General features: G+C 41.6%; 1 protein-coding gene across 1 annotated transcript in view; it reads left to right on the top strand.

The window, feature by feature from the left end:
- The window catches only part of LOC125464900 (receptor-type tyrosine-protein phosphatase U-like), a 321,742-nt gene that overhangs the window by 169,921 nt on the left and 139,376 nt on the right, over positions 1–12,445 (top strand). Inside the window, exons 11-12 of the mRNA XM_059654370.1 lie at positions 6,970–7,072; positions 8,150–8,423. Of these exons, the coding sequence (XP_059510353.1) occupies positions 6,970–7,072; positions 8,150–8,423 (377 nt within the window). The remainder of the gene's footprint in view (positions 1–6,969; positions 7,073–8,149; positions 8,424–12,445) is intronic.

The raw sequence follows: 12,445 nt of genomic DNA, 5'->3' as shown, positions 1-12,445 counted from the left end.
TAAGATCAAATTCTTAGGAAACAAAAAAAATTGGTAAAGTTAAGAAATAAATAGTTCAGCATTATAGGTCATAAGAATGAGTTAGAAACATCGAGAAGTAAAATGTTCAGAATATTAGTCTTTCTGACCCAGTCCATGCGGGCACCTGGGCTTAAGGGAGATCTCGCCGCCACTTTGCCAGAACCCACTTAGGCACCATCTGTTTGTCACTGGGCCCACTTCACTGATACTGTGGAACCCACACTCAGCCCACAACCAAGATTCCCTGTCTCCATTGCTAAGCCAGGCCACGAGTCCCATTTCAGCTGCAAATGTTGAAGGTGGGTATAGGAAGAGCAGGACTTGATGTCAAGCCCAGGGGCAGCAGCTGGTTGAAATGGAAGATGACAAGCCTATGAGATTTTGCAGCCGCAGGGCCCTCAAGATGTGTGCAGTCTATAAGGCCACCAAGGTTTCTTGACCCCAACTCCATTTCCAGGGGAATGAGTGAGGCTCAGTATTGGTGTAGGCTCCATACGTCACAGGATGCTACAATAGAACTATACCCATTGCTGGACCAGGACATGAGGACTGCAGGAGTGGGAGGCTATCCGCTCCCAGTGGCTGTGAACGTGACAGGCTCTTTGAACTTCCAGCTTCTTCCAGAGAGCAACAGATGACCTGCGATGGATCTCCCAGTCATGTACCCATAAATACATCCGCACTGTGACTTTGGCTGGTTTAATCTCTGCCATGCCACAACTTTTCATTTTCCTTTCAATGATGAAGTCAGTGCTGGAGGAAGTAGGAATCAGAAACATAGCTGGATTCCCCCAGACACATGGTGCTGTAGACAGGATTTACATGCATTTGGAAAAACAAGTACTAATTAGGGATAATCAGCATGGCTTTGTGTGGGAAATCATGACACACTAACTTGATTGGGATTTTTTGAAGAGGTGACAAAGAAGATTGATGAAGTCAGAGCAGTAGATGTTGTCTTTGTGGGCTTTAGTTGGGTGTTTGACAAGATCCCACCCAGTTGACTGGTTAGCAAGTTTAGATCACGTGAAATCCAGGGGAATCATATTTTCTATGCTCTCATTAGGCATCATCTTTAATAACTTTAAGGTGCTCAGGTAATAGTGAGATTACATGGGAGAATTAGCCCATATACTGTGTCAGGCTTTCCATAAAGTTTACCCTGTAGATTTCCACCAGTTCTTATCTTTCCCACCCTAGCCGGTACCTTTGACTACTGATGTACTGCAAGAATGGTTTTAGGACAGGATCAATTGTTCACATATTGATACTCCTTTTGTGATGTAGTGATACTACATCTTCCTGTACCTGTATGTGTAATTTGAGTTGGTTCCTTACAGCTGACATAGCTTCCATTCATACAGTTTACAGTTGCATTAAATCTGAACTGTGCTTCTTCTGTCTCATATATCAGAGGACAACAATGACTGAAGTGACTGCTATATTACATCTATCTAAAGACTTAGTGTATCACCTCCTATCTCGACTGCATATGCTGGGATATTATAGTACATCATGTAACACTATTCCACAATTATCCCAATATTCTCCATTCTATATATTGTCTTAGAGGGTGTTGATCCTGGTATAACAGGAATTGTCAGAACAATGTCAGTTAGCATATTATCACACAATTAATCTTATTTACATCTGTTAAACTCTTGAGCTGGCAGCCAGTGAGGCCATGCTCTCTGTTCTGTAACAGGTTTAATGAGTGCACGTTACTCATCCATAGGAGTGTCTCAGCCTCATTATTGTATCTCAGGTTTTCTCTCATTTCCCAAGTATCCATGATCTATGGATATTGCAGACATCATTTCTTATTACATCATTTGAGACACTTTTCTAAAGTTCAATTTCTAATGAAACATAATTCCCAGAATGTTGATAACGGGGGATTTGACTGCAGTGGTCATGCATTGAATGTCAGGGGGCAACTCTTAGATTCTCTCTTGTTAGACATGGTTATCACCTTACATTTTTCACCTGTGAATGTTACTTGACATTTATCAGCCCCAGCCAGGATACTATCCAGGTCTTGCTGTGTTAGGACACAAGCCACTTCAAATACTGAAGTGAATGGTGTTGAACATTTTGCTATCATCAGCAAACATCCCTACATTTTATCTTATGATGGTGGGGACGTGATTGATGAAGCAACTGAAGTTGGTTGGGCCTTGGACACTACCCCGAGGAACTCCGGTAATGCTGTCCTGGGACTGAGATAATTGACCTCCAACAAAATATGGCAATCTTCCTTTGTGCAAAATATGACTCCAACCAGCAGAGAATTTTCCCATCAATTCTCTTTGACTTCAGTTTTGCCAGGATTCTTTGATGCCATACAGTTAAATGTTATCTTGCTGCCAAGGGCAATTACTCTCATCTCACCAGTGGAATTCAGATCCTTTGGCAGTGTTTGGATCAAGGATGTAATTAGGTCAGGAAATAAGTGTCCCTGCTGAATCCAAAACGGACGTCAGTAAACAGGTTATTACAGAACAAGTTAAGATAATAAAGTGTGAAGCTGGATGAACATAGCAGGCCAAGCAGCATCTCAGGAGCACAAAAGCTGACGTTTCGGGCCTAGACCCTTCATCAGAGGTCTAGGCCCGAAACGTCAGCTTTTGTGCTCCTGAGATGCTGCTTGGCCTGCTGTGTTCATCCAGCTTCATATTTTATTATCTTGGATTCTCGAGCATCTGCAGTTCCTGTTATCTCTGATTACAGTCCAAGTGCTGCTTGATAGCACAGCTGATAACTTCTTCCATCACTTTATTGATGGTCAAGCTGAGACTGAGTAGGGGGTAATTTTCTGGATTGGATTTGCATTGGCCTGGATTTTTATGGTCAGAACATTCCTGGGCAATTTTGCAAATAGTTGATTGAATGCCATTGTTGTAGCTGTACTGGAACAGAATGGCTAAGAGCACAGCTTGATCTGGAGCATAAGTCTTCAGTACTATTAGCGCAGTATCCATTCCTCAGTTGCCGTGTGTCAATGTGTCGTTTCATAAATTCCTACCTTTGAAATAAAACTAGTCTGACTCCAAATCAAAACACAAACAGATTCTAAACAAGATCTTGCACCTGTCATGTACTGTCTGACCTAAAATGTGACCTCTTCTTTACACTGATAAATCCTTTAGTTCTCTCAGGGCACTGACTTGAAAGAAATTTGGGGATTTACATATACATATTAATCAATTAACTCATGTCCACATCAAGATTAGGCTTAATTACCTACCAAACATCATAGCAACAGATTAGAAAGCTTGACATCCTGAGTTCAAATCCCACTGTAAGACATAGCTTAATTTAATAAATGTAGCAGTTTGAGGGTTAGCAACAGAAATCAATGACCATTGAAGCTGCTAGATTATAGAAAAAAATCACAACAGATTTACCAATCTCCTTGAGAGATGGGAACAAAAAACATGTAATTGCTGTTGCAAAATTTGTGACTGATAGTTCATGGTCCCTAGTGACTAATGTTAGGTATTAAAAATGCTCACTCATTAACATTGCTGTATTCCAAGGACAAATAAAAATAAATGTAGTGAGGTGGAAGGACAGGACATAGCAAGTATGATTTTACTTCTTTGCCTAGGATTTCTCATTCAGGTACATTCAAGGTATAGAGAATAATTATGTACCAATTCAAAGCTGTTCCATATATTTTAGCTTGAATTCAAGTGGGATTAAAGCAAAGTGGTTTTGGGATGCTGTGGGGGGAGGGGATGAGCTGGGCTGGTTTTGTGGTGCAGTGGGGGGAGGGGAAGAACTGGGCTGGTTTTGGGATGCAGTGGGGGAACGGGAGATTTTGAAGCTTGTGAAGTCATTGGGGAAACCAAGCAGATGCTTGGGGACCGCTTTGCAGAACACCTCCGTTCGGTTCACAACAAACAGCTGCACCTCCCAGTCGCGAACCATTTCAGCTCCCCCTCCCATTCCTCAGACGACATGTCCATCATGGGCCTCCTGCAGTGCCACAATGATGCCACCCAAAGGTTGCAAGAACAGCAACTCATATGCCGCTTGGGAACCCTGCAGCCCAATGGTATCAATGTGGACTTCACAAGCTTCAAAATCTCCCCTTGCCCCACTGCATCCCAAAACCAGCCGAGCTCGCCCCCTCCCCCCACTGCATCCCAAAAGCAGCCCAGCCTGTCTCTGCTTCCCTAATCTGTTCTTCCTCTCACCCATCCCTTCCTCCCACCTCAAGCCGCACCTCCATTTCCTACTTTCCATCTGATCCCGCCTCCTTGACCTGTCCATCTTCCCTGGACTGACCTATCCCCTCCCTACCTCCCCACCTATACTCTCCTCTCCACCTATCTTGTTTTCTCTCCATCTTCAGTCCGCCTCCCCCTCTCTCCCTATTTATTCCAGTTCCCTCTCCCCATCCCCCTCTCTGATGAAGGGTCTAAGCCCGAAACGTCAGCTTTTGTGCTCCTGAGATGCTGCTTGGCCTGCTGTGTTCATCCAGCTCCACACTTTGTTATCTTGGATTCTCCAGCATCTGCAGTTCCCATTATCATTAAAGCAAAGTGAGATCTAGGGAAAAGGAACACTTCAGAGGAGGTGCAAGGAGGTGATTAAGTGCAGGAATGATATGCCAAAGAAGGCTGTGGAGACCAAGTCATTGAATGTATTTAAGACATAGGTGGATTGTTCTCCATTAGTAAAGGGATCAAGGGTTATGTGGAAAAGGCAAGAGAATAATCAGCCATGAATGATTGGCGGAACAGATTCAAAGAGCCTAATGGATAAATTCTGCTCCTATATCTTATGATCTAATGGAACTGAGAGGTATGAATATATATGTCAGACTGGGTAAGGATAACGAGTTCTCAAAGGATTTGTTGGATTTTTATGTCAATTTGGTGGCTTCAGATCACAATTGCTAAGGCCAGCTTCTTTTAATCTCAGATTTTTTTAAACTGACTTCAAAATCTCAAACTGCCAAAAAGGGTTTGAAGTATTCTGTCTGAATTATTAGTCCAGGATGCGGAATCAGCTGTCAGGCCCATAACCATCACACAGTGCTCTGATTGTTGTCTCAGAAAACAGAGTTGTCATGACATATTCACAACTGTTTATGCTGTGGGTTTAGGGCTAATGTCCTTTGAGCGTTCTTTTCAAATCAATTTTCATTGAGAAAAAGAAAACATATTGCAGTCTTTTTAATTTCAATGAATGAATATGTAAAGACCAGAATTTAAGCCATCCCTTTGAGGAAATAGTGGTGAGTTGTCATATTGAAACAAATGAGTGGTTTGCTGGGGCATTATAGGAAAGTTAAAAGCTAACTACATATTCTCGGAAGGGAGTAACATGTAGGCCTGACCTGGTAAGGACAACAGCTATCCTGCCTGCAAATGGGATGGGTTTTTAAGAAAATCAATGTTACCATTTCTGACAGTTTTTTATTGTATCAAATGTATTTATAGATTTAAGTGTCCTTGCTGTTATGGTGGGATTTCAGTTCTCTTGGACTGTCAGCTGAGCTTTCTCGATTACTAGTACATAAACATAGAATCTCCCTACAGTGGGGAAAGAAGCCATTTGGCCCATCAAATCCACACCAACCTCAGAACAGCATTCTACCCAGATCCCCACCCTATCACCATGACCCCACAATTACCAGGGCTAACCCACTTAATCTACACATCCCTGTACATTAAATAGAACATAGAACAGTACAGCATAGTAGAGGCCCTTCAGCACACGATATTGTGCCAAACTTTTACCCTAAACCTAAGATCTATCTAACCTCCACCCCTACTTTATACTATCATCCATATGCATACTTAGGAGCCGCTTAAATGCCCGAAATGAGGCCGACTCCACTACCCTCTCTGGCAATGCATTCCATGCCCCTACCACTCTCTGAGTAAAGAACTTACCTCTGACATCTCCCGTATATCTACCTCCACTCACATTAAAACTATGTCCCCTCATAATAGCTACCTCCACCCTTGGGAAAAATCTCTGGCTGTCCACTCTATCTATACCTCTGACATTTTGTAGACACTATCAAGTCACCTCTCACCCTTCATCATTCTAAAGAAAAAAGCCCTAAGTCTCTCAACTTTTCCTCATAAGACATTCCCTCCATTCCAGACAACATCCTGGTAAATCTCTTCTGCATCTTTTCCAATGCTTCCACATCTTTCTTGTAATGAGGCGATCAGAACTGGACACAATTCTCCAGATGTGGCTGAGGGTTTTGTATAACTGGAGCATAACTTCACAGCTCTTGAATTCAATCCCTCTATTAATGAAAGCTAACACACCAAACACCTTCTTAACAACTCTATCCACCTGGGAGGCAGCTTTCAGGGAACTGTAGACATGAACTCCAAAATCCCTCTGTTTTCCACACTGCCAAGAATCTTTCCGGTAACCCTGTATTCTGCTTTCAAATTTTTCCTTCCAGAATGAATCACCTCACACTTTTCAGGTTAAACTCCATCTGCCACTCCCCAGCCCAGCTCTGCATCCTATCAATGTCCCTTTGTAACCTAGAACAGCCCTCTACAATATCCACAACTCCACCCACCTAACAGGTGGTTAATACACCTAACCTGCACATCTTTGGACTGTAGAAAACCAGAGCACCCAGAGGAAATCTACGTAGACACAGGGAGAATGTGCAAAGTCTACGCAGCCAGTCACCCAAGGCTGATGTCCAGCCTGGGTTCCTGGCACTATAAGACAGCAGTGCTAACCACTGAGGCACCATGCTGCCCTGATGATTATGCTTCCACGCCCCTTATCCATGTCATCTCCACGAAATATATCAAATATTGGTAGAATTGATCAGCAATTCGTCAAGATGTGCGAACCTGGAATGCCTCTAGTCGTCTTTGGATCAGAGAGTGGGTTCTGTCTATCCCAGTTTAAAATGGTTGATCATATATCTGAAATATTTCACTCCCACAGCTCCTTCCTTTGAATATGATGGCATGCCTTCTCCATTGGCTGTAACAAACACCACCATTACTGTCCAGCTGAAGCCAGCACGAGGCCGTGGTGCTCCAATCAGGTGAGATTTCCTGCTGGCAAAGAAACTGTGGAAATTGGGAAGGCATCGGTCACCCCATAGTGAGCCATATATTCCATGCAGATTGCTATCACAAAAGATTTATGAACAGTGGGGAAGTTCAATATCTCAAGATCTTTGATTTTTGACTTTTCCAAATGGAAGAAAAATTAGAAACATGCAGTATCACATATCACATTGGGCAAGTCTGTGCTTTTTTTTACAAAACACAGATAAATGTGCACATACATTAAAGGATGTATGCGGGAAAGGGTTGGTTTTGGAAATTTACATACTACCAATAGCAACCTTCTAAATATATTCAAAAGTATGTTTCTAAAATTTCATTAAAATAGCTACATAGCCATTAGACATCATCCCTTTCATGGTGCATTATTTTGGTTGGATTACCTTCCTGTATGCATCTACCTTGTTACTCCACATGTCAATCAATTATTTTCACATATCTCCAAAAGAGGTAATAGGACAGGAGGAATTATAATGGCAGTTATGCATAAGAATTTCTTTGAAAAATCAACAAATTTCAATATATTTGTTACTCTGGACTTAAATTTAAGTAGAAAATAAATGATACGATTTTCTTATAATGAAGTTTCCTATTTATTTTACGTGAGACTCGGCATGGGTAATGATCCCTTTATGGTCTTCTCAGAGGTTCACCTCATTACTCACTACCTCCCACAAAGCCACACATCTGAAAAGAGATGAAATACCATGTTTAAATGCTTCACCTCAGCTTTTGCTTTACACCTTAAGATGTTTTCTCATGTTATCACAGCTGCAAATTATTTTAAATCTGTCCTCTGTCTACCGGCCTTTCTGTTGTATACAATAGTATATCTTTAATTACTCTACTAGGCCCTTCATAATTTAGAAGACCGCTATCATATCTGTCCTTAATCTTCTGTGCCTCAAAGAGAATAACCCCATCTTCTCCAGACTATCCATTTAACATTTTAAGGAAGGATGTTGTTATATTTTTATTCTAATTGTTTCCAAATAAGCTGAGCATACAATTTTATTAATTATAAATTTCTTCTGTGCATTGTGTGTTTAAAGTGTTTACCACATCATTGTGAAAGAGGACAAGCTACGTAAAGTGAAGCAAGAACCCAGAACACAAGAGTGCTTTCCTTTGTCCATTACATGGGAAGTGGCTGTAGCTGAAGGCATTCCACACTATTACAGTGCAGAGCTCATACCCAGAAGCCTTACAAGACCCAGGCCTTTCACTGTTGGAGATAATAACATCTACAGTGGCTACTTGAATGCACCACTAGAATCCATGAAGAACTATAGCATCTACCTCCAAGCTATGAGCAATTTCAATGGGGTTTGTATACAATGATTACAACTAAGCATTCAGCTCCTAACCATTTGTTCAGCAGCAATGATGGAGCCAAGTAATTCACTTTACTGTAGTTAGTTCTGAACTAGTTGGATCTCAATCCTGTTTTATGACAGGTCACTCTTGACATTGCCTCTCCAGTACCTCCTTGGTCTTCTTTGTTCCATATACCTCTGCTTGTAAAGAAGCTATTCCAGCTGTTTCCATTCTTGGAACATGTCCAAACCATTGCAGTTATTTCTGTCAAAATGAGAATATAACAGATAAAAACCGGTCAGTCAAAGCGCTGCAGAGCTTCTGGGGCCTATGGCACTGTGTCAACAATAGAAGACTGGAGCGGACTTTTTTTAGGGGAAGAATGCGTAACATTTCCTCTGATCATTCTTGTATGTAAAAGGATTCCTGTGCTGTGAGGAGAATAATGCATGATAAATTATATTCTTATTAAAAAAGGCTGCATAATTTCCTCTCATCTAAATTGATGGATGAAAAATCTAGCTGTTATGACGATGCAACTTTCCACATCAAATTTTCCACTGAAATGTTCATCCAGTCCATTCTTCATAGCTGAATGATTGATTGATTGATTAATTGAATGAATGATTGATTTCTTGATATGTGTGTCAAAGTACAGTAAAAATCTTTGTTTACGAGCAGTACAGGCAGATCATACTAAGCAAGGATGTACAGATCAAAACAAGTTAGACAGAGGTACAAGCTACTTTGTTTTAAAAAGAAACATTGTTGGTCATTTTTGCAGATTTAGAATTGAAGTTTTAAAGAATAGAATGGTTATGAGAAATGATAGTCAGATCTGCTGTAGGGAGCTCGCAAATGGCCCCATCTTGCCTGATGCAGCAGGTACAAATGCACCAGATCGAACATCTCGTTGAGGTTGGGACTATATCCTCAAGGAACATGTCTAGTTTCCTATCTCATTCTTGTGGCAGCTGTTATTCATGACCCACCAATTCTACCAAAACTGCTGGAGGTGAGATCATTTTGGAAAGCTGGCCCACTGATGAAGGTCAGACTGTATCTTTCCCTGCCTCCAGTCCTGCTGGCTCCGTCACACACTGTGGATCCTGGAAATCGAAAGAAACACAGAGAATGCTGGGGAAACCCATACTGTTAACCCTGTTGCTCTCTCCACAGAGGCTGCCAGAACTGCTGGATCCTGTAGCAACCTTGGTTTTTGTTTTGATTTTATTTATCCTGATCCAAACAGACAACAATTTTGAGGAATCTGAAATCAGGGGAGGCAGTGGTCTAATGGTATTATTGCTGTATTGTAATTGCAGTAACACAGATAATGAGTGAGTAAAAGAAGAAAATAAACACAATCAGTGTCCCCACCTCTAACCCTATGATGGAAAGAAGGTTAATATTAAGTAGCTGAAGTTGGTTGGGCCTGGATCTTTATCCTGTGAAACTGCTGACCTGAAACAATCACAATGAGTTTACTTTGCACAAGGTATCAGTGCAACAAGTAAAGATTTTTTTCTTTTCCCCCAATTCACAATGTTCTCAGTTTTACCAGTGTTTTTTGCTTTCAGTCAAATGTTACCTTGACGTCAAGTTCAGTCATGCACAACGCAACTCAAAAGTTCAGCTCGTTTGTCCATATGTGTACCAAGGCAGTAGTGACAGGAGCTGAGTCAGGCTGGTGGAACCCAAGCTGAGTTTCAGTGAGCTAATTATTTTGTTGATGAGAAAGAGTAAAGTGTCAGTAGTTCAAGTTGGATTTAGCAGACAGGACGTACATGGACAATTTTACACATCGCCTGATGGTTGCCAATTCAGTGATGTACCAGAACAGCTTGGCTAAGGATGCACATCATTTGAACATCTCTATTAAGCCTCCCCTCAACCTTAATTGCTTGAGGAGAACAACCCCAGAGTGCTTGAATATTGCATTCTATGTGTGTCAAGAAAGTAATATTACCCAATGTGAGCAATAATGTTCTGCATTTTTGTACTGCTTGTTGCTCCAATAAAGCAAATTTATTCCTTTCCTGGGACTAATTTCCGCAAGCTGAAGATGCATAACCCATATCAAAATTGGCTACCTGTTTCATAGTTCTAAAATTTTTTGGGTCCTTCAAATGCAGCACAGCAACAGCATTAGGATCAGTTACTAACTACAAGCTGTTTAGTTTGTGATGTCTAGTGTCTTTCGATTATGTTGTCATATTAAGATATGGTTTGACTCTCTCCTCTGCATCCTGTTGTGGTTCTACGTACATGTGCAAAGAGAAACAAATTTCGAAATAGGAGGAGGCAGCAAGCTCACAATATCCCTGTAGGAAGAAAAGAACATTGCCTTTAAAGATACTGTTGCCACTGTCACTGAAATGAGCATGTAAGTTCTAAAATTATTGGGTTGTGCCACTCTGCTGCTCATGTAAATACAAATCTAATAACATGCCAACATGCAATAAATCTCTATGGATTCCCAGCCAACCCATGTGCAGGTCACAAGTCATAATTATATCAATGTCAATAAACATTGTTAACCTCAGTGGAAAGGAAAATATTGTGGGCGCTGAAAATTTATATTTAGAAAAGTGAAAATGTTGAAAAAGCTCGGCACGACTAGCTGTGGAGAGATAAACAGTTAATTTTTCAGTTGATGTTTTCTCATCAAAACTGGAGAAATAGAATTTCCTTCATGGTTTTAAATCCACTCTTAGGCTATTACAAACACTTCCTTTGATTCTCTTTTCACCGACCCACTCTGATTCCCCTCTCCTCACACACAAAATTCTTCCCACTATGTTAATATGTATACTCTTTAACTTTTCAACATGTATGCAAGGTCATTGATCTGAAACATTGGGCTCACTTTTTGCTTGACGGAGCCAGCAGGACTGGAGGCAGGGTAAGATGCAGTCTGACCCTCATCAGTGAGCCAGCTTTCCAAAATGGTCTCACCTCCAGCAGTTTTGGCAGAACTGGTGGGTCATGAATAACAGCTGCCACAAGAATGAGATAGGAAACTAGACACAGAACATAGGACATTACAGCACAGTACAGGCCCTTTGGCCCTCGATGTTGTGCTGACCTGCCATACCAATCTGAAGCCCATCTAACCTACACTATTCCATGTATGCCCATATGCTTGTCCAATGACGACTTTAATGTTGGTGAATCTACTACCATTGCAGGCAAAGCATTCCATTGCCTTACTACTGTCTGAGTAAAGAAACTACCTCTGACATCTGTCCTATGTCTTTCACCCCTCAATTTAAAGCTATGCCCCCTTGTACTCGCCGTTGCCATCCTAGGAAAAAGGCTCTCCCTATCCAACCCTCTGATTATTTTATATGTTTCAATTAAGTCAGCTCTCAGCCTTCTTCTCTCTAATGAAAACAGCCTCAAGTCCCTCAGCCTTTCCTTGTAAGACCTTCCCTCCATACCAGGCAATATCCTAGTAAATCTCCTCTGTACCCTTTCCAAAGCTTCCACATCCTTCTTATAATGCGGTGACCAGAACTGTACGCAATACTCCAAGTGCGGCCGCACCAGAGTTTTGTACAGCTGAAGCATAACCTCTTGGTGCCGGAACTCGATCCCTCCAGTAATAAAAGCTAAAACACTGTATGCCTCCTTAACGGCTCTGTCAACCTGGGTGGCAACTTTCAAGGATCTGTGTACATGGACACCGAGATCTCTCTGCTCATCTACACTACCAAGAACCTTACCATTAGCCCAGTACTTTGCATTCCGGTTACTCTAAGTACATCAAAGTGCATCACCTCACACTTGTCTGCATTAAACTCCATTTGCCACCTCTCAGCCCAGCTCTGCAGCTTATCTATGTCTCTCTGCAACCTACAGCATCCTTCGTCACTATCCACAACTCCACCGACCTTAGTGTCGTCTGCAAATTTACTAACCCATCCTTCTCCACCCTCATCCAGGTCATTTCTAAAAATGACAAACAGCAGTGGACCCAACACCGACCCTTGCAGTACACCACTAATAACTGGACTCCAGGATGAACA

The sequence above is a fragment of the Stegostoma tigrinum genome, chromosome 24 (genome assembly GCF_030684315.1).
Source record: "Stegostoma tigrinum isolate sSteTig4 chromosome 24, sSteTig4.hap1, whole genome shotgun sequence".
In the NCBI taxonomy this organism is placed as follows: Eukaryota; Metazoa; Chordata; class Chondrichthyes; order Orectolobiformes; family Stegostomatidae; genus Stegostoma; species Stegostoma tigrinum.
Note: the sequence above shows the minus strand (reverse complement) of the source record. Positions and strands in the feature narration are given on the sequence as shown.